Raw genomic sequence first — 26558 nt, forward strand, 5'->3', positions numbered from 1 at the left:
TGAAAGGACAGAAGCTCAAAAATAAAATAAGGACTACTTTATTGGTTTAATAGCGTTTGGGTAATGGAAGATTGATGGGAGCCAGCAAGCCAAGACCAGACGACTCCTGACGCTCTTTAACCGATGCTCCTTTTTCTAAACTTTTCACTTGCCTTGAACCAAGTCGGACGCATCTCTTTTTTTGAGCCGCGGCGTTTCCAAAATGAAAAATGTGGCTCTCCATTCAATTTAGCCTTCCATACTACAGGCACATAAATCAAATCCCCGGGTGTGCGTGTGAATCAAGGGAGAGCCACAGTGGGTTTACAAATCGGAACCCGGACAGGCGCAAAATGGTTCTTACCAAAAAAGGGGTGCCTTCATTGCCACCTCGCTTGGCAGAGAGAAACAGAGAAAGCCATCATTCTTCAGGCAGTGCTCAACTTACAACAGATCATTTAGTGACGGTTCAAAGTTACCACGGCGTTCAAAAGAGGGACTTATAATCGTTTTTCACACTTACCACCGCTGCAAGCACCGCCAGGGCCACATGATCAAAATTCACCACGACGCAAAAAAGATGCAGAGACTCTGGAAAGAGTGCAGAGAAGAGCAACAAAGAGGATCAGGGGACCGGAGGCTAAAACCTATAAGGAACGGTGGCTGGAATTGGGGATGTCTAGTTTAACGAAGAGAAGGACCAGGGGGGACAGGATAGCAAACGTTCCAATATCTCAGGGGCTGCCCCAGAGAAGAGGGAGTCAAGCTCTTCTCCAGAGCGCCCGAACGCAGGAGAAGAAGCAACGGAGGGAAACTAATCAAGGAGAGAAGCAATTGAGGAGAAACTTCCCGACGGTGAGCCCTTCTTTTTTGTAGGAGCCCTTCAAATACTGGAAGGCTGCTATCCTGCCCCCCCCCTGGTCCTTCTTTTCTAGCCAAACCCAAGTCCTACAGCCGTTCTTTGTACGTTTTAGTCTCCGGGCCTTGGATCATCTTAGTTGCTCTTCTTTGCACTTTTTCCAAGGTCTCCACATCTTTTTTGTGATACGGTGACCAAAATGGGCTGCGGTATTCCAGGTGTGGGTCTCACTGGGGTTTTATAAAGCGGTACTGATGCCTCGCGTGATCTTGATTCTGTGCCTCGGTTTATGCAACCCAGGATTTTTATCCCACTTTTTTTTTCATAGGCAGCTCAAAATGGCAAGGGTATCCAGAACGTCTCCCTTCCCCACAAGAAGTGAGTTGGGCCGAGGGGCAGGAATTGGCCCAGAGTCAGCCAGTTGGTTTCCATGACTAAGGTGGGACTAGAACTCCCACTCTCCTGGTATTCTGGGCCAGCACCCTAACCACTATAGCACAGCTAAACTGAACTTTAAACCAACAATGGAACAAAAACAAAAAAGTGCCCATATCTCAAAAATCAATTAGATGCTTGAAAGCATTCCTTAAGATCTTTACTCTTCTCTAGCAATTCCCAGGATCACAAAGAAAGAAATCCTTAAACGCTAAGCAGACAAAAATAGTGTTGCGGTCTGGAAATTAAACTTGAAATGAAATAGCCCCTGTGGATTTAGCTGTCATCAGTTAATGAACGCAGAGGGAAGTCAGGCGTTATAGTAGCTGGGCTTTTAAGAGATCAAAGCAGGATCCAACTGCCCCAGCCCTACTTAGCCAGTGTGATTTATTAACAAAGCATCCAGAAGATGGCACTGTCAATTCTTACCAACAAGAAAAGTGGGTTTGGAAGTTGCCCTAATTATAAAGCTAAAAGAAATGAAGAGGCCGCTAAAACATACAAAGGAGGGTTGGAGGAAGTGGGTGTCTACTTTAATGAAGCGAAGGACGGGGGGGGGGGCATGATGGCAGTGCTCCAAAGAAGGAGGAGGGGTCAGGCTCTTCTCCAAAGCGCCTGAAGAAGAAGCCGCGGATGGAAACTAATCAAGGAGAGAAGCAACCTAGAACTTAAGGAGGAATTATGGCAAAAGCGGGTCAGACTAGAAGACCGTGTTGTTCTATTATAAACAATGGAGGGGGGGAGGTATTCTGTTATTGAACATAAAAGTCAAACAGACCCTTGATTCTTGGAACCGTTTCATAGTGTTATATCCATCAACTTCATTTAAAGACCCCTTATACACCACTTGTTAAAATAATAAAAGTACGTCCTTCCTTCCTCATCTATCTATCTATCCATCCTTCCTTCCTTCCCTCCCTTCCTCTCTCCCTTTCTCTATTTATTGCTTTTTCCTTCCTTCCTTCCTTCCTTTCTCCCTATTGATTTTTCCTTCCTTCCTTCCTCTATTTGATTTTTCCTTCCTTCCTTCCTTCCTTCCTTCCTTCCTTCCGTCCTTCCTTCCTTCCTTCCTTCCTTCCTTCCTTCCTTCCCATTATCTCTCAATCTAGAAACGCCAATGATAGAACCAAAATATTTCAATATATATTACTGAATTTTTCCTAGAAACATCATTAAAAGATACAAATGAACAGATCAGTGTAAATACTTGAGTCATGTTTACAAAGTACTTTGCAAGATTACTGCCAAAAGTAACACTTGTTAATATTAGATGACAGTAGGTAGAACCAGCTCTATTCCACAAATGTGATTTCTTTTTCTCTCCTAGGGCTCAGAATGGGCTATGTACCGTATTCATTCCAAAAACCACATTTATTGAATCTAACACTAATTTTGTGTACAAAGGCACACAAGAGAAAGATCAGTTCTCTGGGGAAATAGCATTATTATAGGAAATTAGTATTCTCCATTCCCGGTTTATCTTGATTTAAAAGGATAGTTCGTGTCTTTATTTGGATAGTAACTATTAGTAGAACTATTAAGCATCTTATGATTAAGAATTTTAATACAGCTATTACTGAAAGTGTATATCAAGAGATGCAGTAGCTTTTAATGTACTGCAAATATGTGGAGCTGGTATTTATTTAATTTGCATGGAAATTAATTAACACGCAATAACGTTTTATGAAGCCTAAATTAAATAGACATCTAATAGAGAAGCTGTCCAGAAGACGTGAGATTAAACAAACGGCTGTTTCATCACATTCCAGAGAAGATCATCCAGGTAGAAGGGAAGAATCCAAATTCAAGGATCTTCTGTCTTAAACCCTGGTATGAAATTTCGCACAACGCGAGTGCAGCACATAAGCCATGATCAAAGGCAAGTAGTACTTTGAAACCTGACTCACTTCCCCCAAGATTAACACTTACGAAGGCAGGAGAAATTCTGTTCTTCCAGCTGCTAACAAACCCAGTCTTAAAATCCTGCATCCTGTAAGTTGGATATCTCAGAAAAGGATTTCGGTCAGAGCCCAGGAATTAGACTATTGAGGATTAAGGGCCAAGTTCAACAGGACTCTTGATGGGACACTGGATGGATGGATGGATGAGTAGATGGGTGGATGGATGGATGGGTGAGTGAGTAGATGGGTGGGTGAGTGAGTGAATGGATGGCTGGGTGAGTGAATGGATGGATGGATGGATAGATGGATGGGTGGGTGGGTAGATGGATTTTGATTTCCAGAACTAGATGAAAATCCAGATCTGGAATTGGGCTCCTTCACCCTTTTGCTTCTAAACATTTTTTAGTTTGGCTTTTCTAGCCCAGGTGCTCTTAAGAGCTATAATCAAGGAAATCGTAGCTGCTTTGGAGAATCAGGTGTTGTTCCAAAACGGAGGCACCGCGTTTGCTTCCCAATACTTCACAACCAGGCAACCGAAAGAAAAAGAACTGTGCTTCTGGCATGCCGATGATCTGGTAACAGACCCATTTAATTGCTAGCCCAACAGCTGGCTTGTGGCTCTGCAGGAGCGGAGAGAGAGAGAGAGAGAAATGCTCCTGAAGGAAAGCCACATGGGGCCTGTAATACATGGCCAGACCCTTCAAGCTATGGAAAAGGCTTGCAAATCCCATGTCATGCTCAGGACCTGTTTGGGCCTTAATAAAAGGTTTTCTTGAAAAGCCGTCTCGTACATCATGGTACGATTTGCATAGTTCTTCATTCAAGGCATTTGGCCATTAGGGTCGAAGAAAGTTCTTCTTTAAATGTGTGGTGACTCCCCAGACGCTTCCCCAGGTACCTCTCCAGACGTCTCCTGGAGGAGGAGGAGGAGGAGGAGGAGGAGGAGCCAACCCCAGGCACACCTGAAGGGGCGTTGGTCAATGGCTCTCAGCAGGGATTTGGCTGAAGCGCAGCTGCCACAGGACAGCCCCGAGGCTTCAGGTGGGGAAAACACACAGCTGCAGCGGCTCACAGATGAGGAAGTGGAACTGCCTCCCCCGCCTGATCCCAGGACACGTAGGAGAAAAGGCAGGCGCAGAGGTGGTCAGCCAGATTACTCACGAGGAGGCAGCCTTGCCCGTCTTGATGGTCTGCACCAGAAACTGGCTGTTCAGCACAGCAGACAGATGGAGGCGATGCTGGGAACAAGGTGTTTGTTTCCTAGCTGTGTGGTTTTGGGTCGTTGTGATTCCTGCCTCGCTTTGGATTCACACAGTGCCTTGCCTTGGATCGTGCCTTGTGAACTCTGGACTTTTCTTGCCTCTTGGCTGTGGATTTTATTTTGCCTGGTGGGTTTATCTTGTTTGGGGAACTTTCAAGGGCCTTGTGGACTCTTTGGCCATTGCTCCATTGATTGGCATCGGTCAGCTTGTGCCTGGACTTAACTGGGACAGTTCTGGGGTTTTGGTGAAGGGAATTGCAGGGGAATATTAATAAAACCACCAAACCATGCGTGTGTGTGTGTGTGTGTGTGTGTGTGTGTGTGTGTGAGAGAGAGAGAGAGAGAGAGAGAGAGAGAGACAGAGAGACAGACAGACAGACAGTGGGATAGCACAAAATGTTACTTTTATCCACCAATGGAAATTCAGCCCATCTAGGAAAACCCAATCAGTTTTCATATTCTTTTAGTGATAAGCAAAATGAAATAATAACAACAATAAAAGACTTTTGTATTAGCAGTTGGTCCTTTGAGCATAAAAACTGACTTTAGGAAAACTGTTTATTGTGGCAACTGTTTGTGCTAATAAAGAGGCTGTGCTTTCTTCCCATTTTATTTAAGAGTTATGTTTATTACTTTATTCACGCTGGGAGATAAGGACTGAGGTGCCACGCTACCTCATCCCACTGATAAAAGAGACCATTTGAACCAGGGGAAATGGTTCAAAATGGCAATCGCACAGTAGAAAATACCTGCATTTTTATACAACGGCCACATGTGTTATCTAAGCGAATGTAAATTTAAAGTTTCTATAAAAAGCATCTCTTCTCATGCTGAATGGATCGTCCTGTCGTTTAGCCATTCGATAAAATTCAAAATGATGGTTCGTTCATTTAAGTGCCATCGTTCCCAAGAAGATTCCTTTCAAACTGAAGCAGAGATAAGTGGCGATTTTCTCCATTCTGCAAGTGTTCTTCAGCAGAGCCGCAAACTAACTGCAATTTAAGATTTAAAAGCTACCTCTCTCTATGCAGCCGGTCTGGCTCGGCCGACACTTTGGTCAGTATCCCCCGAGAGTAAGTCGCCTCTCTAAAGCAGGGGTCTTCCAACTCGGCCCTTTTATGACTTGTGGACTTCAGCTTCCAGAATTCCTCAGCCAGGCACACAAGTGTGACAAGAAGGGTTGTAAAACGGGGCAACAAAGGTCTCACATAGCAACAGAAAAGTTGGGCTCAGTCGTGGTCATAAGTTGAGGACTAGCTGCACCGTGGACTTCAGGATCCCTTTCTCGTTCCATCCAAAAAGCATCGGTGTGATGCATAAAGGTAGCAGCAAGCAACGCCTCATCTCCTCAGGCTGAGCAGAGGAGGAAGGGAAGGGAATAGATAATGGAGGATGGGATGGGAAATAATGGAAGAGAATAGAGAATAGAATATAGAATAGAAATAGAGCTGAATAGAATATAGAATACTTTATAGAGATGCCCTATGCACGGTCACCCACGCCCTTGTCACTTCTCGCCTGGATTACTGTAATGCTCTCTACATGGGGCTGCCCTTGAAGTGCACCCGGAGGCTTCAACTGGTGCAGAATGCGGCCGCGCAGGTGCTTATTTATTTTATTTATTTAGTTACATTTATATACCGCCCTATTCCCTGAGGACTCAGGGCGGTTTACAGGAAATTAAAAAATCCACCATACAAAAGTTAAAAAACCAAATTAAAAAATATTAAATTGACCCTGTATACTTAAAACCCCAATTAAAAATTTCTCCTCAGCCTGGGCCTGAGAGCTCAAAGAGCCAGGTCTTCAGGCCCCGGCGGAATGATCGGAGGTCGGGGGCAGTCCTCAGCTCCACCGGCAGCTGGTTCCAGAGGGCAGGCGCTCCCACTGAGAAGGCCCTATCCCTGGGTGTCACCCGCCGGCAATCTCTCACCGGCGGCACCCTGAGCAGACCCTCCCTGTGGGAGCGCACTGGGCGAAGGGCGTTTGATGCCGGCAGCAGGTGTTCCCTCAAATAGCCCGGACCCAGGCCATGTAGGGCTTTATAGGTGATAACCAGCACCTTGAATTTCACCCGGAGGGCAACCGGAAGCCAATGCAGCTCGCGGAGTAGAGGTGTTACATGGGAGTATCGGGAGACCCCCATTACAACTCGCGCGGCCGCATTCTGCACCAGTTGAAGCCTCCGAGTGGTCTTCAAGGGCAGCCCCATGTAGAGAGCGTTACAGTAGTCCAAACGGGAGGTAACAAGCGCATGAGTAACTGTGCGTAGGGCGTCTCGGTCCAGATAGGGACGCAACTGGCGCACCAGGCGAACCTGTGCAAAAGCCCCCCTGGTCACGGCTCCTATGTGGTCTTCAAAATTGAGCCGTGAGTCCAGGAGGACGCCCAAGTTGCGAGCCCTATCAACGGGGGGTAACACCTCACCCCCCATCATTAAGGATGGAATAACTTGGTTAACCCGAGATGCCGATATGCACAGCCACTCAGTCTTGGCGGGATTGAGACGAAGCCTGTTTCTCCCCATCCAGACCTGAACCGCCTCCAGGCACCGGGACATCACGGAGAGGGCATCGCTGGGTTGGTTCGGGGTGGAAAGAAAAAGTTGGGTATCATCAGCGTACTGGTGATACCCCACCCCGAAACCACGAATGATCTCGCCCAGCGGCTTCATATAGATGTTGAACAGGAGAGGCGAGAGGACCGACCCCTGAGGAACTCCACAAATGAGAGACCTCGGGGCGGATCTCTGCCCTCCTGTCAACACCGACTGCGAGCGGCCCTGGAGGTAGGAGGAGAACCACCGTAAAACAGTGCCTCCCACTCCCAACCCCCTGAGACGCCGCAGCAGGATACCATGGTCGATGGTATCGAAAGCCGCTGAGAGATCTAATAGGACCAGGACAGAGGAACAACCCCTGTCCCTAGCCCTCCAGAGATCATTCACCAGCGCGACCAATGCCGTCTCCGTGCTGTGTCCGGGCCTGAAGCCCGATTGGTACGGGTCCAGATAATCAGTTTCTTCCAGGAACAGAGGGAGCTGATGCGCCACCACACTCTCAACAACCTTCGCCAGAAAGCGAAGGTTGGAGACTGGACGATAGTTGTTTAAAACAGCCGGGTCCAAAGCAGGCTTCTTGAGAAGGGGTCTCACCACCGCCTCCTTCAAGGCGGCAGGGAAGACACCCTCCTTCAAAGAAGCAGTTATTACTGCATGGAACCAGCCTCGTGTTCCCTCCCGAGCCGCATAAGCTAGCCAGGAGGGGCACGGATCCAACAAACAGGTGGTGGTGCTCAGTCTCCCCATGATCCTGTCCACATCATCAGGGGAAACAGGGTCGAACTCAGTCCAGATAACATGCTCAAGACCGCCTGATTCCTCCACGTCAGACTCTGCCCAGTCAGAGTCCAGACCGGTCCGGATCCGAGCGATTTTGTCCGCCAGATGATGACTAAACTCCTCGGCTCGTCCCATGTTACACCACTCCTGCGCGAGCTGCATTGGCTTTCGGTTGCCCTCCGGGTGCGATTCAAGGTGCTGGTAATTCCCTTTAAAGCCCTACATGGCTTAGGTCTGGGGTACTTGTGAGACCACCTGCTGCCATTGTCAACCTCCCATCGCCCGGTTCATTCCCACAGAGTCGGCCTCCTCAGGGTGCCGTCGGCCGGGCAATGCCGGCCGGCGACCCCCAGGGGAGAGCCTTCTCTGTGGGCGCACCGACCCTCTGGAACGAACTGCCTCCGGACCTGCGGACAGTCCCTGACCTTCGGTCCTTCCGCCGTGACCTGAAGACATGGATGTTCCAACAAGCGGGCCTGGACTGACCATGATTTTTATTTTATTTATTTTTTTTATTTTAATTCCATTTATATCCCGCCCTTCTCCGAAGACTCAGGGCGGCTTACAAGCTTAGCAGTAGCCTTCATTCTATGTATATGTCTGCTTATTAGGGCTTTCGCCCCCCCCCCAAGCGGCATTATTACAAAGTCAGCTTAATTGCCCCCAACAATCTGGGTCCTCCTTTTACCTACCTGGGAAGGATGGAAGGCTGAGTCAACCTTGAGGCTGGTGGGACTCGAACCTGCACTAATTGCAGGCAGCTGGGGTTACTTAAGGAGGCATTAGCCCACTGCTCCACCAAGGCTCTAGATTTGTAATTAGGCTTTTATTGTGCAAATTGTCCCGTATTTCTTATATTCATTGTTTAATTCTTTTTCAATTTTTGTATTCTATGTTTTTAAATTTTTTATTGTTGTGAGCCGCCCTGAGTCCTTAGGGAGAAGGGCGGCATCTAAATTTAATTAATAATAATAATAATAATAATAATAATAATAACTAATAATAATAATAATAATAATAATAACTAATAATAATAATAAATAGAATAAAATGGAATAACAGAATAGAATATGGAAGAGGAATAGAACAGAAGAGAATAATGGAATGGAATATAGCAGGGGTCTTCAAACTTGGCCCTTTTATGACTGGTGGACTTCAACTCCCAGAATTCCTCAGCCTGCAAAGCTGGCTGAGGAATTCTGGGAGTTGAAGTCCACCAGTCATAAAAGGGCCAAGTTTGAAGACCCCTGGACTAGACTAGCCGAGTTGGAAGGGACCTGAGAGGTCCTCTAGTCCAGCCCCCTGGGGCCGTCCAGTCTCTCCTTGAAAGCCTCCGGGGACGGGTCGTTCCCCTGGCCAAGTGCTCCCCCCGTGGAGAAGCTCCTCCGTTGCTCTCGGTCCTGCCTTGCGGGGCTTTACGCGGAGCAAAAGAAAAAAAAACCAAGCAAAGAGCCGAGCCGGGCGGAACTGCACAGGGGCGCCGGAGAGAGCCGCGCGCATGCGCCAAGCCGGGGAGAGAAGGGGGCGGGGCCGCGGAGCGACGCGCATGCGCGTCTCCTCAGCCAGCAGGCAGAGCAGAGGAGGGTCGCTTCGGCCGGCCTGGATGGCGGCCGTTACCGGCGGCGGCGCTCGGGCTTACCTTGAAAGGCGGCGATGGGGCTGCGGCTGCTCTTCCTCCTCTTCCTGCCGGCGCTGGTGGAGAGCGGCGGCGGCGGCGGGGCGGCGGGGCTGCCCGCCGGGTGCAAGCAGGACGGCGGCGGCGGGGGTCGCCCGCGGGGCAGCAAGGCCCCTCCGCCGGCCGGAGGCTCCGGGGAGAAGGTGGTGTGCAGCAGCCTGGCGCTGGCCCACGTCCTGCCGCCCGGCGCCCTGCCCGAGAGGACCGTCAGCCTGTGAGTAGCCGCGCCGCGCGGGGGGGGGAGGAGGGCGGCCCGGACGCAGTGCGCATGCGCCAGCCCCCGCGCGGGAGGCCTCCCCCGCCCCAGCTTTGTCCTCGCGCTGCGCCCTGCGGGCGGTCCTCGACTTGCGGCCGTTCGCTTAGCGACCGTTCAGGGCGGCGGGTTCCTTTCTGGGCCTGGCAGTCTTCATTTGCTTCCTTTGGTCCTGCGTTGCAACCAGAACAATATTTTATTTTATTTAATTCCATTTATATAGTCTTATTTTAATCTTTCTGGGGCCGGGGGGGGGGGGGGCTCGGCTCCCTCCCTGCAGGCGGTCCTCGCTTAGTGACCGTTCAGTGCCAGTCCACCCAGTTAAGTTCCTTCCTGACCTGGTTCCCCTCCTGGGCTGCCTCTTTTCAGGCAGTCCTCGCTTAATGACCAGTGCCAGTCTGCCCAGTAGGTTCGTTTCTGGGCCTGGTTCCCCCCCCCCCTTGGCTCCCTCCCTGCAGGCGCTCCTCGACTTAACGGCGGTTCACTTACTGACCGTTCCGAGTTTCACACCGTCTCTGAAAAATGGACTTACGGCCAGGTGGCTTCCTTCCAGCAGCTCGCTTAGTGACCATTCAGCGGGATCGTTTCTGGGCTCCTCTGTTGACTCCCTCCCTGCGTTGCGGTCCTCGACTGACGGCGGTTCGCTTAGTGACCATTCCGAGTTTCGCGCCGGCCCCTAAGAGGATGGGGCTTGGGAGGTGGGCTCCGTGCCGGGCCCGGGTCCCCCCTTGGCTCCCCTCCTTGCCAGGGAAGCGAAGCGGCGTCCGGGACGGGCTTGGCTTTGCAGACGGCAGCTCTGGCGGTTCTCGTTCCTCTCCGTAGTAGCGTGGCTTCCCGGAGTTACGACGGCCCTTTGTCCCGATTGGCCCTCTTGCGGGCGCTCCTCCACTGAAGCAGCGGTTCTTTTGCTGGCCGTTCAAGGTGGCAACGACGCTGAAAGAGGCGACTTGGGACCGTTTTCCACACTTAACGACCGCTGCAGCATCCCCCGTGGTCGCGTGATCAAAATTCGGGACGCTTGGTAAACTGGCAGGCACAGGTGGTCTTCGACTTACAGCAATTCATTTAGCGGCCGTTCAGAGTTACAACGGTCGTGAAATAAGGGGCTTATGGCTGTTTTTTCGCACTTTGCGACCGCTGCAGCTTCCCCGTGGCCGTGTGATCAAAATGTCATCTGGTTCAGATTTATGATGGTTGCTTTTGCGACTTTTTGACGAGCAAAGCCAGGGTCACTTAACGACCGCGTTGCCCTGGTTCACTTAAGAACTGTGGCAAGAAAGGTCATAAAATGGGGGGGAAACTTAACAAATGTCTCACTTAACCGCAGAAAGTTTGGGCTCGACTGTGGTCGTAAGTGGAGGACTCCCTGTCCCTTCGCTCCGTGGAGTCGCTCGGCCCTTTGTCCTGACCCTCCTCCGTTCGACTGGTTTTGTATCCCAACTTTCCGAGGCAGGCGGGGCCGAGAGGCCTTGGATTTCGGCTCTTGCGGCTGTTTTTGCTTGTGGGAAATGCTCTTTCTTTGATGTGCAGCCAGCCAGCGGAGGGGCTTCTGCCTCCCGAGGGGGGCTGTGGGGGCTCCGTCACGGGGGGGGGCTTTGAAGAAGAGTCTGGACGGCCACTGGTCTCAGATGGCATAGGGTCTCCTGCTTGAGTAGGGGGCTGGACTAGATGACCTCCCCGGTGCCGTCCAGCTCTGTTGTTCTGTGGGCTGTGGCGCTCTGCAAGGGAGGCCAAGCGGCTTTTGCACCTCCTAGGATGGGATTCGCTTTAGTGTCCGTGCCAGGCTGGGATTCCTGCGCTCTCCTTCACCGACTGATGCCCGTTTGGCCCTCTGCAGAGGAGGCCCTGAGCCGGTGGCCCTTGCTGTTTCCCCCCCTGCTCTTCTCAATCTGCTGCTGTTTGATTCCCTTTTGTACCCAATTTTATCCGTATAAAATGGCAGGGCAACAATGGATACGTTTTTTTTTTATTCACTAATACAGGCAGTTCTCAACGTATGGCCCCCACTGAGCCCAAAATTTCTACAGCGGCCCTGTGAAAAATGGTCCCAAGTCAGCTTTTCCGCTGGCGTCGTAAGTCTGAGCGGTCGCTAAATGAAGCGTTGAAAGTGAGGACCACCTGTGGTAGTACTTTGGATTCCTTTCTTGGCTGGACGCCCAACTTGACCCTTTGCGAAGGAGGCCGGGCAGCTCTGGCTCTTCTGCCTGCCCTTACAATATCCCTGCCATTATTACAGGTAGTCCTCGTTTTACGACCACGGTTCTGTCCAAAATTTCTCTTGCTAAGCAAGACAGTTGTCAAGTGAGTTTTGCCTTATTTTATGACCTTTCTTGCCGCACTTTACGACCTTTCTTTGTTAAGTGAGTCACTGTGCTTAAGTTAATAACACGGTTGTTAAGCGATCCGGGCTTCCCAAAATTTGAGCCAGTTGTCAAAACATCTAAATCATAAGTCATAAGTCCCATTTTTCAGTGCCATTGTCGCTTTGAACGGTCACTAAACAAATTCTTGTACATCGAGGACTAGCTGCGCTCGATTTGTTTATTCAGCCTACATCCAGTCTTTGCCCTATACCAAGAAGGCAGGGCTACTATGATTACGATGCCGGCTTTTTGCAAAGCACACCAGAAGCAGAGGTGTGCAGTGATATAATTATGGCCGTTGCTGCTTTGTTCATTTACTTGATTTCTTTCCTTGTCTTTCTCCTCTGGCAGGAACTGAGAAAAGCTGTTCTAATTATTGTAATTAAATTTTATTATCACCACTGCTGCTATCATTACTTGATTTATTTACAGTAATTGTGATTGCCGTTCTTGATATTTCCCACTTTCGGTGCAAATGTTCAAACTTGGGACATACCGCTTCTGACTGAAATGTGAGGCGATCTCAGATCTGTTTCTGGTTAGGTTGAAGATTACATTAAAATGTTATTTTTATTGTGGAGATTACATATTAATGGCCGCTGGATTTTTGTGCTGGTTTGGAAGATTTTACTATGTTTTAATTGTATTATATATCATTTTTGTATTGGCGACCATCAAGAATCCTCTGGGATTGCAGCTGGATATAAATATAAATAAGGATTTTAATATGAATTCTTCATACTGGCATAGTTTGTGTGGCCCAGGACCAAATATTCAAATAAAACTTCTGTTTTGTTTCAGTTGTGTGCCACCCACATTCTACTATACCATTGTAGAGATCCTTATCAATAATTCTCTTCTTCCCTTGTTCTAACATCCCATTCTGCTTTTTTTTAAAAAAAATCAGTGGTAGGTAGACAAACTCCTTTGCTTTATTAAAATGTTAAGGTATTCAAAAAGACTACTATCAGAATTGAGAAATAATGAAATTACTTACGAATGCATAAATCTTTGTAAAACCTTAAGATTAAACGTTAATCTTAATATTTAAGAATTTTTTAAAAGTAAGCCTCGCAGAAAAGGGGCAAGGAGGAGTTACAGTTGCCTGTTCTTTTCCATTATTGTTAGCCAGTAATAAAAACCCTCCTATTTGCATTTGACTAGCTTTTCAATGTAACCTTTATTTAATTTCCCACATGGCTGAAAAAGTTTGAAGCAGTTCTGTGTTCAGGGCGGTTTATCTGCCTTACCAAAAGGAAGGAGGCAGATCCGATGCTGCGGAGAACAAGAAAAGACGGCCTCGTTTGTACGGACTTGGCTTTATGATCCCATTGGTAGTCTCTGAAACAAGAAGCTGCCGGTGAATTTATAATTTCATTGGGGCATTTGTAATTTCCAAGTTAACATAGTTGAGTGTCATCGTCATCCCTTGGAGCATGGGCCAACTCCAGGGCAAAATTTACAGAGATTTACGCAAAGGTGGCCAGTAAGAGAAGAATGCTAGATTAGATAAGATATCAGACAAATTGGGGACAGATTGCTGGGGCAAAGTCGGGGCCACCAAGGGACACGGTGGATGTCAGAGGCTTCCTGGGAGAGAGGAAGGTCAAAGGCAAGTGAAGATTTGAAACAAATCAGAAATGGCAAATTCGAGAAAGGACGGCAGCCAGCCTTCCACGGACAAATGACCACTTTAATGACCACTCCCCCCCCTCCACTGAAAGGTCACTTATGACTTCTTTTCAAAGTTACCACACCCACACACTTGGCAGTTGCAAAGCATTTTGCGCACTGGGCAACTGACTCTTTTTTTCGGACACCTGACGGTGATTTTTGACAGTTTTTGTTTGACAAGTTCCAGCATTTACTTCTGGATTCCAGCAAAAAAAAACAAAAAACCCTTCCATTGGAGAAAATGGACTCACTTAACGACCAGGGTTCGCTTAATCATGGCCGCGAAACATGTCAAAAATCAAATCTGGTCACATGGTGCCTTGACTTAACAACTGCGATTATGGCTGTAAGTCGAGGACTGTCTACAGATAACTGAAGGGGCCTGAAGCAAATACGGCTCCAAACCGCAAAACTCACAATCTGCAGCCTGAAGAATCTCCGCCTTTGAGACGGGTTGATGGGCTTGTCCACCATTCCAGCCGGGCTAGAGCTGAAATCCTGAGCAGGGCCCTTGAGCTTAAAATTTCTGTTGCTAAGCAAGACAGTTAGCTGAGTTTTGCCCCATTTTATGACCTTGTTGGCCACAGTTGTTAAGCGAATCACTGCAGTTGTTCAATTGAGTCACGTGGTGGTGGTTATTAAGCAAGACAGTTAGCTGAGTTTTGCCCCATTTTATGACCTTTTGGCCACAGTTGTTAAGCGAATCACTGCAGTTGTTCAATTGAGTCACGTGGTGGTGGTTAAGTGAGTCTGGCTTCCCCGTTTGACTTCGCTTGTGGGAAGGTCGCAAAAGGGGATCGCGTGACCCCAGGGGACACTCCCACCCGTCATAAATGTGAGCCAGTTGCAGCACCCCTGGGGATGCTGCAGCTCTTGCAAGTGTGTGAAAAACGGTCGTAAGTCACTTTTTTTTTCAGTGACATTATAACAAAAGGTTGTAATTCGAGGGCGAGGTGTACTTTAAGATCGGGGAGATCCCAAGACTTTTGCCATGGAGAATGAACGAATGCCCTGCTTCTCTTTCAAAGGCCATAACTTCCCTCTCCGTTTCTTTTTGTTGCCAAGTAGGCACTGGTGGCATCTGCAGTTTACTGGCTCGCTGCAGAATGGAAAAAAAGAGGAAACTTTAAAATAAATTAAAAAAAGCTATTATCTTTCTATTCCACTGGAGCTGGGGATACAACATAACTGCTAGTACTTACAAACATACTGCTGAAAAGTTTTAACCTAAAGCCCTTTGTTGATTAAGGGCGAAGAATGAAAGTGCCTTTGGAAATTGATTTTATTTTAAATAGGTCTCTTCCGAAGTATGACACACACACACACACACGCCTTCCTCTTCCCTCTTGCTTAGCTATTGTTTGGGTTCGAAAGGACGGTAGTAGGGTTAACAGTTCCAAGCGAAATAGGCAGGACCAAGCCACAAGTAATGTTTGAGCCTATTTGGATTTTGAATTTATACTCTAAACATTGGTGAATCGCATTTAAAATTAGAGCTGTAGACATCTGTGAAGGGTTTTGTTTTTGTTTTTTTCATTATGATTCTTTCACAGTTTTTGCTGGAACTCTTCCCAGAAAAATATTTGCTTTAGAAAGCTTTCCATGTGGCCACTGTTTTCTTTGAGAAAGTTCTCTGCTTGTACATGTGGCAGGGTGTTTTCTTAGGAGACCCTTGCTTGCAACAGTGTGATATATATATATATATATATATATATCCTCGGCTGTTACTAATAGAGGTTGCTGCTCAGAAAAGCTTTTTTGAGATTTATAGTAGTCGTTCGGTACACTTTCTTCCTCCTTGCTCCTCATTCATATGATGGTGCCATATTGAAGGGGAGCTTCTCTGTTAAGGAACACTATTATTGTCTGGATTACTTCAGATGCACTGATTATTATTTTTTAATATTTAAATGCTTTTATGAAGATACCTTTGATTCTAAAGTTAGGTTGCCTGTAACCTTAAAAGATGTAAAATAATAAAATTGGTTTCTTTATCTACAAGCCTGTCTTGTTAATTCTTCTAGAAATAACCACTGCTATATATAACATCACCATTCCAGGAGTTTTAGTAATGCCTACTGAAAAATGTCTTTCTCCATCGTTTGCTTAAGTTGAGGAAAACTCTTTTCTTTCTTTAAGTGATTTTGTTCTAAATTGAATTCTGTCCAAACAAACTACTTGTACCATCCATTCCCCCTTTCCTGTGTGTGTGTGTGATTGAGAAGAAGTGAAAAGGGGCAAAGGAAGGGAAAAAAGATTCAACTTCCCTTCTGTCTTTCCTGGTGTCTTCTGACATTTAAGAATTGAGTAGGAGTCTTGGTGGGCTAAGAGACCGTGGTTCATCACATGATATCCACCTAATAAATTACATAATTACTTTTATATTAATTCACCTACTGAATGTAAGAGATTTAAGACTGGGAGAAAGGAATGAAACATTTTTAAAGGACTTCTCTTATAATGGATTTTCTCTTTGCATTGTAGAATTCTGAGCAACAATAAGATATCTGGTTTGAAGAACGGCTCCTTTGCCGGACTGAGCCTTCTGGAGCGATTGTAAGTTTTTACAATGACGTGGCTTAGCATTCTTAAAGTCAAAATCCTCCTGCCTTAATTAAACTTGTTCAAAGAAAATATTGTAGCAGAAGTACTTAAATAAGTAGGTTTCCTACCAGGAACGTAACATGCAATTAATTGCTTCAAAAGGTGTTTCCCCCCCTCTCCCAAAAAAAGTTTGGGTGAATATTTCCAAAGGATGTTTCTTAAAGCAGAGTTCCCCAACCTTTTGGAGGGGGGGGGGAGGAGAGGTGGCTTTGTGGGAGGGGTAAATGCCCACGTTTGTGCGCACAGGAACTCCCATTGCGCGAGTGGGGCCAAGAACACCCACGGTGCTCGGGTGAATGGGGATTAACGGTCACAAGGTGATAATATTTCTGTTAATATACTATTCTGTTTTGCTTTTCTATTTTTTTTCTTTCTTTTTTTTTTTTGAAACAGGGATCTCAAGAACAATCTCATTAGTGTGATAGATCCAGGAGCTTTTCTAGGACTTACGTCCCTGAAAAGATTGTAAGTGTTGACCTTATTATAACTTGAATATAAATTGAAATGTTACAATGCGAAGGTGGGCTAGCTTAAATCCACAAGCACAATTTGCAATGTCTAGTTAGCTTCGCTTAAACCCAAATGTTTTCGGTTTTAGAATCGTGTGTATAATGTTCATTCAGCTCCCTACTCGTGAGTCCGTATTCCCGAAAGGTATAGACCAGTCCTATGTTCTACAAGATACTTGAGATTTTTATTTTATTTTTAATCTTTGCACGTAGTGCCCATAGCAGTGGAGCTTTTTTTTTTTACATGCTGCTATTTAGTTATCAACATGCCACTTCTGGTAAACATGGCAAAGCCCATTTGTGCAGGTTAAAAATGAATTGTGAATTTTTTTGGTAGTTTTGTGATTTTTTTTTAAATCGGGTATTCCCTGAAATCTGAATATTTTTCTGATGGTTCCCCCAGGATAAAAGGGTGATGTGGACATATTTTTAAGACAAGTTTCAACTCCATTCATACTTAATGGAGAGTAAACTCAGCTGGCACGTAGCGTTTCCTGCAAATCTGATTTCTCCAATGTCAATATATTCATCGGATTCTTCCGTAAAGTAGAATTACTCTGAGAATGTTCCTCGAGTTGATGATTTACTTCTAGTTGCTGAATTGGCTTATTGAGCTGTGCGGCCCTAACATTCTTTAGTATGTTGTCTACAGCATTAGGGGCATCTTGTTTCAGTTCTGCAGTGTTTGTAATTACCAATAACCTCCTGCCCGGGACAGATTCGTTCTGGAACTAATGTTACAGCACAGAGAGGATGGAGAACAGGATATGAGGTCACATAAAGCTGAATTTTCTGAATCTCGACTCATTTACTGATCTGCTGCTTACGTGAGGAGGCGGGGTGGGTGGGGCTGGGAGACCTATGTTCTGTGATTTGATAAAGGCGTCTAATTATATATATAGCAGTTTTTCATATCTTGTCCCTCTTTTAACAGAGATCTAACCAATAACCAAATAGGATGCCTGAATGCAGATATCTTTAAAGGATTAACAAACCTCGTTAGACTGTAAGTTAAGTTTGATGTATTTGTTACTTCATAAAAAACATAAAGTAAAACCTTTATTAAATGAAGCGGAAAAGAATGAGAATGGTGTGTGTCTGTGGTTTGTTTTTTTTAAATCCCATTTATATCCCGCCCTTCTCCGAAGACTCAGGGCGGCTTACAATCTAAAGCACAAATCAATGTGCTTAGCAATAGTGTTAGAGGGGCTGGAGAGAGAAGAGGCCGCCTCACGTGGAGCAGAGAACATCTGGAGAGGCTGTCCCTTTCGAAAAGCAAGCGGTGCAGAGAAGAGACCTAGTTCCCAGGGGTGTTTTTCCTCCATTAGCCACTGTAGTCGGGTTTGTCCATTCCTTTCATTAACTACCAACGTCTGCATATTCTGCATCTGGTGGCTCTTTCTAAAGTTCTTCTTACCTGCATTTTAGTTCTTGCTCTCCCTTTCCATGCACGTTCCATGAATTAATTTCTATGCTGTTTCTTAAGCTGCTATTTAATCATCAAGCGCCGAGTGATGTGTTGACACAATCTTGTTACGGCTGTATCAAAATACGTAATCTTACTAAGGGTTGGTAGGGATTGTGGAATGTATGCAAAGGTATCTTACACGACTTTCTGTGTAGTCAAAATTTGTGGAAACATTATTCCGTGACTTTTCAGTCGCTTTTGCTTTAAATGTACTATCAGAAGCGCAAAATAAATCTATGCAGGATTTCTGGTGCTACGTGTCTGGGTACACTTACAGCTCTACAGGTTTTCCATTACAAAGAACAGAGTAGTATAACTTTGGGATGCATCAATTCAGAGCGCATCATATACCCTCAACAGATAGGCATTAATGAGCTTGCGTGTCCCAAAATTTTCAAAATCGGCAAAAAAACCCTTCAGGCTGCTTATAAGCCCATATATGGTATATTCTTGGCCCTTGAAAGGAAGAGAAATCATGAAATTCTGAAATGTACGTAAGAGTTGATGTGACTGGGTTGACTCATTGCAGGCTTCTAAAATGTTTGTTTTTCCATCATTTCCTAGAAATCTGTCAGGAAACTTATTTTCTTTGCTTGCCCAAGGAACCTTTGATCATCTAACCTCATTAAAAGCTCTGTAAGTACTGCTGTATGAGTTATTTGCTGGACATAATCTAATTCTTCAGTACATTTTGTAATCTCTTTATTAGGTTTCTTCATGATTCCAAGACTCTGAGGCTAAGAGTATAAACATGTGCCATTTCATACTATTTCTAATTGTCATGACTTTATACTAAAATGTAATAAAGCAATTGTACCCTATTTGATTTTATTTTTTAAAAAAAAAGTTGTTAAAATTTTAGAACTTAACAGTGAAGCTATAGCTTGATCCTGGGAATTTTAATTGCTGAATTTCAATTATTTTAAGCTTAATTATATTGATTCCTTTTTTAATTATTTCAGCGAATTCCAGACAGATTATCTGCTTTGTGATTGTAATATGCTATGGATGCAACAGTGGTTACAAGAAAGAAATATAACTGTTCGTGACACCAGATGTGCATATCCAAAATCACTACAGGCTCAGCCAATTTTGAGTGTAAAGCAAGGGCTTCTAACATGTGGTAAGAATGCTACGGCACAGTGATCATCAATTTAAAATGAATGCGTCAGGTTTCTCTCCGGCATAAATTTTTCTCTTCTAATTTTCTTACAATTTGATGTTTTATCATTGACATTTATGATGATGCTCCGCCGTCATGATTGGATTTTTTTTTTAAAAATGCTGATTTTGTTAACAAGTATTGTTCAAAAAGTGAATATTTTCTGTTCCTGAATCTCTTGGGCCTAAATTCTCTTTAACAAAACGATAGTAAAACATGTAGCTTATTTTTTCAATTCTTCATACGCTGTTTTTTCTATCTTTAGCTTTAAAAAATACAGTACGTAACTAATTCAGAACATGTAGCAGAACAACAGTAATCTTTTCCTTAGCCACACAAAAGGAAGCGCATTTCACCTGCTCTCTGTAAAATAAGTTTACTTGATAATGTTTTGAGGCCTGTCCTTTGGTAACAATCAATTCTGTTCATATAAGAATGAGAGTTTGCATATTCAGTGTCACAGTTTTTCTTGTCTTGGCACAATCTATCTACTTGTGCCCTATATTTGCTTAACCATCTGTTTTGCCAAAGCAACAAAATGAATATGCTAACAGAACAACCGCAGTGATTCACTTAACAACTGTGGAAAGAAAGGTTGTAAAATGTGGCAGAGCTCACTTAACAAATGTTTCACTTAGCAGTAGAAATTTTGGGCTCATTTTTGGGCTGTAAAATGAGGACTGCCTGTATTTCTTGTACGTCAGGGTATAGCTAAAATCACGTTGTGCATTTTTTTGTCTCCCCTCCCCCCCCCCCCGGAAAACAGACCCCCCCCTGGAGCTGCCGTCCTTCTCCATGACCCCCTCCCATCGGCAGCTTGTATTTGAAGGAGACAGTCTGCCCTTCCAGTGCATGGTCTCCTACATTGACCAAGACATGCAGGTTCTGTGGTATCAGGACGGGAAGATTGTGGAAACGGATGAATCCCAGGGAATTTTTGTGGAGAAGAACATGATTCGTAACTGCTCTGTCATTGCAAGGTAAGAAGGATAAATAACGCTGCTTCTTCCGTCTATTCTTAACCCTTTTATGAAATGGGCACCGAGACGCGTATGCTGTGCCTGTTTATACAAGGGGATTTCTCCCAGTAGGTAATTGCTACTTAAAGGAACTCTAAATAGTTTCTCTGACGGGCTTCGTAATTATCCCCTCTCCTAAAAGAATCTCCTGAATATTTTTTAAAAAAGCAAAAGGAAACTGCTCGTTCTCCCACGCTGTAGAAATCTGCTCGTCCACTGCGTTGTATAATTGTGACAGTTCCTCTCATCTCGTTTGCGCCGTGTTTTCTAACGTGAAAGCTCCGTGTTGGTTTTTAAGCAGTAGTTTGGAGAAGCTGCTGGATGGAGCGATCAGTTCTTGTGCATCGGCAAGATCCTACAACCTCGCCTGGTCGGATGTCCGGCTGGTTGTGAAGGCACATCATAGTTAGTTTTGGAGGCCTTAATGTAGAACGGGTGGGCAGCTATGTCAAATTTACACCCTGTGGACTTCAGCCTCGGGAATTCTGGGGGTCGAGGTCCACGTGACGTAGAGGTGCCACAGCCGCCCACCCCAGTATAGAATAACTCATTGTTCCTTGCCAGTAAAATAGTTGGTGTTTTGGGAGTGACTTGGTACCATTTTTAATGCTGCTTTTGCTTGTTATCACCAAAGCGCCCTGACCATCTCAAATATTCAAGCTGGATCTACTGGAAATTGGGGGTGCCACGTGCATTCCAGGCGTGGGAATAATTCGAGGACGGTGGACATTGTGGTCCTGAACAGCTCTGCCCGGTACTGCCCACCGGAGAGGGCGGTCAACAACAAAGGGGACTTCAGGTGGGTGATGAGAGGTGTCAAAAAACTAGGTCGGTAGCCCTTTAACTCGAGCGTCACCCAACCTTCTTTTCCTCCCCCCCCCCCAAAATAATGAGCTATGTCTTTCTTTTCTGAACTGGGGTAATTAAAAAAAAAACACGCAGAGCCGGTGTCTTTATTTAGCAGGCGGCTTGACACCAGTCCTTCAAGTTATGATAATGAGGATAAAAAGGAGAACGCTCCAACGTGCCCTTAAGCTCTTATGTCAGTCATTTTAATTACTACGCCGGAAATGAGGCTGAGAAAGTCACTCCTTCAGTGGTGCCGACAGGGTGAAGATGTCCTCGGAGACTCTGGCATCGCCCAGGTCACGGTTGTCCCACAGATGCTTTCCCAAAGGGCAGCTGGCCGGACTTTGTTCTCCCGTGAGGACGTTGCCTCCTGCCGCCGTGTCAGCACCTGTCCTCTCTTGTCTCCCTCTCTCCAGGTGGCCCAGAACTCTGGCGGGCCTGACTGCCCAGGTGCTCTGCACGCGGTACTCGGCTGGCAGCGGCATCTACATGGGCAGCTCTCAGGACGAGAGGAGGGCCTGGCGGAGGTGTGGCAGGGGAGGCCTCTGGGCCGAAGGGGACTACTCCCGTTGCCAGTACGCAAACGATGCCACCCGGGTCCTCTATATGTTCAATCAGGTTAGCCGTGGCCCTTCGCACCCGCCTTTTGTGAGCGGCTTTTCATACTGATGATGTCTCTTGAAATGCATTTATAATTCAACAGATCCGGGATCCCTATTGCCATTTAGCAATCTTTGTGTCTATTTAAATAGAGAATTAACGAACGTGAACACCTGCCGATCGTTGTGCTGTGTTTTTGACTGATACTAGTTTTTTGCTGCTGTTGCCAAAGAATTCTTTTACGAAGTAGCCAGTACATTTTGTTTGGTTCGTTGGTTCGTTCCTAAAGAATTCTTTACAGCAGGGGTCCCCAACCCCCGGTCCGTGGTCCGGTACCGGGCCACGGCATACCAGCAACCTGTCCGCACAAACAAGCAAAGCCCCACCCGCGGGATGCAGGCAGCACACAAAACCAGGCCCCCTCCGGTCCGTGGAAAAACCTCTCTCCACGGAACCGGTGGTCCCTGGTGCCCAAGAGGCTGGGGGCCTCTGCTTTATAAAGTAAAAGCTTCCTGTAAAAGGTAGAAGCTGTCCATTAAAGCAGCTTCTTTAAGAGGCTTGGTGGCAGAGTGGTTAGAGTGCAGCCCTGCTGACTCCCAGCTGCCAGAAGTTTGGCCATTCAATCCTGACCGGCTCAAGGTTGACTCAGCCTTCCGTCCTTCCGAGGTCGGTCAAATGAGGACCCAGATTGTTGGGGGGCGATATGCTGTCTCTGTAAATGGCTTAGAGAGGGCTGTAAGGCACTATGAAGCGGTGTATAAGTCCTAGTGCTATTGCTGTTACTTGCTGTTTATGCCTTATTCATAGTAAGGTCTGCGTTTGAAGCTTAGGAAGTCTTATTTGGCGTCTCAGTAGTTTATTTAGCGGCTTTGTATCCTTCTCCTTAGTGAAAATCATCGGAGCAGCTCAGGTATATTTCCAATAAGCAGCCCAGGATCAGCGCGCTTAAGCCCAAATAAATAACAGGTGTTGGGAGCCATCATCTCTGAATGATTCCGAGGTGGACGATGAGAAGTTACTCCGAATAAAATAGGAGAGGAAAATGTTTAGTGCTATATCTTTATGTGTTTTCTTCAATGCCCAGTGAAGTTGGATTTAGGCAGCTTTATGATGTCGCAGGAGGCCGAAAGGTTTCCTGAGTTTTTACAAAAACAAAGCTGCACTCCGTTATTGCAGCGTTTTGGCCAGCTCGGGCCGTAGGTTTCCAATCCATTTCTGATTTCTGGGATGTGTTTTGTGAGCGCCTTTTCTCTGCACCTTTAATGCGGTGTGTTGTCCCTCATTGCAGATGCCGCTGAACCTCACCAATGCTGTAGCCACCGCCCGGCAGCTCTTGGCCTACACTGTAGAAGCAGCAAACTTTTCTGACAAAATGGATGTTATTTTTGTGGCTGAAATGATAGAAAAATTTGGAAGATTTGCCGAGAAATACAAAGAGGTAATGATTTTTAGCACAGTCCAAATATTCTTCAAGCCGTATTTTCTTGTGAAAGGGCCTTCTTCATCCTGTAACATTCAGAAGGTTGACAGCGCTAGAATTCCACATTTATACAAGGGGGCTTCAGTGCGATCTAACGTGATCTAGAATGTGTGACAATATGTGTGACTGGGTAGTTCGTTGCAGTAAGATTAATATTTTTTGTGACTGTCAGACACGAATGCTAGATTTGCTACTGCTTTGACAATAGTTAACTCTACAAAAATAATAAGGAAATTCAGGAGCAAGGCTTTTGATACAAGCGTGTAATATATTTTAATCTGGCTTAGTGACACCGTGTTAGTCATTTTGCTGAGCTATAAAAATTAAGTTTACAGTTTCTTGATATACTGGTTAGCGCTAAAATAAGCAGTTTATATAGAAGCGAGAACAAGAGGTGAATGAATAGCTGTACTATTTTCCCCCCTGAAATCTGCACTTTTAAATCGGTATGGCAATCTTATCTCCAGCTTCCCAGAGTTGCAGCAGTGGAGTTCTCTGTAATAAAAGTATACAGTAGAAAACACGTACTTAGGAAATAGGGCCATGCTATGCTAGGAATACCTTGAGAACCTGACTCGGGTTCTGTTAGTTATTTTTCTAATGATACAAGATGTTTTTCCCCAATACATGGACCAGTCCTGTAGAAATTCTGCTCACTCATTGGAATATGGCCTGGATAGTTGATAGGATTGTTCTTGAATATTCTGTTACATGGCAGAAGCGTAAAGTCCACGCCACTCGGAGAACTTCAAAAATTCTTGGGAAATTATATATTTTAATGTGATGGAAGGTGACAATTGTTAGATACATAACTGAGGAGAATCGCACTAAATGTGTTCTGAATTAGATTTAAAATTTACAGGTAATTCTGACTCCCTTCGCTAATTCTTTCATGGGATAGATTCCCTCCGTTTGTCGAAATCCGAAGCACATTAAAATAAAACCAGCTGGAAGGCTAGTGGGAGATTTTGACCGTGTGTTTTGCAGCACAGAAACGCACCTGTTGCAGCTTCCTTGCCGATTCAAACCAGGGAAATAACTCGGTGAAATGTTTGCCAGACAATTTTAAAGGCCGGAGGAGGCGGGCAGAATTCTTGATAAAAAATTTCCTGAACAACTTGTTTGCTTCAGTTCAGTCAATTAGCAGGAAGGGAAGAGCCGTTTGTCTCCAGGAGAAAATTAATTGTTCCTCATGAAATTCAGATGAGTTGGAAGAGGAAAAAAGTATGCCACGTAGCTCAGCAGTTGTAAGTCCCTCTTTCCAGCCACGGTGTCCGTGGGCTTCAGCTCACAGTGCCCGGATAACTCCAGGCAAGCAAGGATGGTTTAAATTTGCTGGCCGCCCTCCGTTTGAGGGGTCCTTGCTGCTCTCTCGGCTTGCTTGTTTTCTTGCAGATGTCTCGTCGCCCAAGCTAGGAAAGGCTAGTTAGGAAGCGGGGTTTGTTCTCAGCTTATATTCTGGTGGCTTGCCCTGCCAGTGCTGGTGGGGGTGGCCTTAGAGGATCTTTGGGTGGGCTGCTTGCAGTTGGCTTCTTTGGCAGTTGCTTGGACGCAAACCGACAGCAGTCTGCACCCACTACTAGCCCTGACGATGTTACCTAGTTAGGTAATAAAACGTCTGCCAGAAAACCACCCAGCTCAGAGGGCACCCAGGACCCCTCAGGTCAACCCTGAGCTACAGACACTCTCCTTTATTGGTCTTCGGTTTAGATCTAGATTTAGCGTCGCTACCGGAATGGGGAGCGATGGGGAAGGCGACTCTGCCGATTGCTGTGCTGTCTCTGCTTTTCTCCGCCACGAGCCTTGGATTCCGTGGCCCTTCCCCTCCGCGAGGGAGATGGAGATGGAAGCCTTTTCCTGCACCGACTCCCTTCCTTTTACAGCAGGGGATCCAACCCAGATTGGGCCATGGCCTTTCCTGCTGACCCTGACGTTCAAAGCCTTAGCAGCGGTTGCGCTCCTGAGCGAAGTCAGGCTGGCCTCACAATGTCCTCTTTCAGAAAATAAACACACCTCTTCACCTAAGCTCTGACGGGACCAGTCCGGCCACTTTTAACATTGCCTGTAGATTTCCTTGGGTTTCCTGTTTCTGAGAATGCAGAGGACTGAAAAGAAATTCATTGCTTTCAGCCTTGCTAGTTTTATTGGCCGGGTTTTATTTCAAACTCCCTTCCCCCCTGGTTGAGAGGGGCAGAAAACTCGGTCTGTCCCAGGATGAACGTTTTCCTGGGTCAAAGGTTAACGCTTCACACCTTATTCTTTGGCCCGGGTTTATGGAACATTAATGCTTCATTCTGTTCCCAGCATCCTGAAAAACTTTCTTTGGATTTGACCAAACTCTTAACGCGTATTTGAAAAATTAGCTCCATAGACTTACGGACAGGAGAACTGCCTTGTGACCTTTTCCTCACTGTCTCCTTTATTTTAATTACACAACACGATCGGATTACCTTAATTTCTGATTTTGCAAGCACAAACTTTGTGCTTTAGTATTTTTAATTCATTTTTAAATTCTCTAATTTTAATTTATTGCACTGATGTTCTCAATTTCATTTTTATCTTGATTTCTGTACTTATTATATGTTTTGTTGTTAGCCGCCCTGAGTCCTTCGGGAAATAGGGCGGGATATAAATCCCATCAATAAATAAATAAATAAATAAATTTATGTTCCACTTTTGGGAGAAACCAAATTGCACATTTTTTTTTCCAGGGGTGCACCCAAAGGCTTTTAGCTCAGTATATTATTTAAATGGGCAATTATAACCAACTACAAGGGACGCGGTGGCTCAGTGGGTTAGGACGCTGAGCTTGTCGATCAGAAGGTCGGCAGTTTGGCGGGTCGAATCCCGAGTGCCGCGTAGCAGAGTGAGCGCCCGTTACGCGTCCCAGCTTCTGCCAACCTAGCAGTTCGAAAGCACGTAAAAATGCAAGTAGAAAAATAGGGACCACTCCGGTGGGAAGGTAACAGCGTTCCGTGCGCCTCTGGCGTCTAGTCAGGCCGGCCACATGACCACGGAGACGTCCTCGGACAAGCGCTGGCTCTTCGGCTTTGAAACGGAGATGAGCACCGGCCCCTAGAGTCGGAAATGACTAGCACACATGTGCGGGGGAACCTTTACCTTTACC

At 46.0% G+C, this 26558-nt stretch overlaps 2 protein-coding genes across 6 annotated transcripts in view; one reads left to right on the forward strand and one right to left on the reverse strand.

Annotated features, from left to right (window-relative positions):
- Nucleotides 1-9635, reverse strand: part of LOC308670761 (cytosolic beta-glucosidase-like) — a 74155-nt gene extending 64520 nt beyond the window's left edge. For all 5 annotated transcript variants that reach the window (XR_014027079.1, XR_014027080.1, XM_081332483.1 and 2 more), the window contains exon 1: nt 9415-9635. The gene's annotated coding sequence lies outside the window, so the exon portion shown is untranslated. The remainder of the gene's footprint in view (nt 1-9414) is intronic.
- The window catches only part of ADGRA3 (adhesion G protein-coupled receptor A3), a 30449-nt gene continuing 13238 nt past the window's right edge, over nt 9348-26558 (forward strand). Inside the window, exons 1-10 of the mRNA XM_081332442.1 lie at nt 9348-9664; nt 16225-16296; nt 16738-16809; nt 17788-17859; nt 18886-18957; nt 19284-19444; nt 20250-20463; nt 21137-21301; nt 21768-21969; nt 23240-23389. Coding sequence (XP_081188568.1) covers nt 9429-9664; nt 16225-16296; nt 16738-16809; nt 17788-17859; nt 18886-18957; nt 19284-19444; nt 20250-20463; nt 21137-21301; nt 21768-21969; nt 23240-23389 — 1416 coding nt within the window. The 5' untranslated portion in view covers nt 9348-9428. The remainder of the gene's footprint in view (nt 9665-16224; nt 16297-16737; nt 16810-17787; nt 17860-18885; nt 18958-19283; nt 19445-20249; nt 20464-21136; nt 21302-21767; nt 21970-23239; nt 23390-26558) is intronic.

Source organism: Vipera berus (genome assembly GCF_964194415.1).
Source record: "Vipera berus genome assembly, chromosome: 7".
In the NCBI taxonomy this organism is placed as follows: domain Eukaryota; kingdom Metazoa; phylum Chordata; class Lepidosauria; order Squamata; family Viperidae; genus Vipera; species Vipera berus.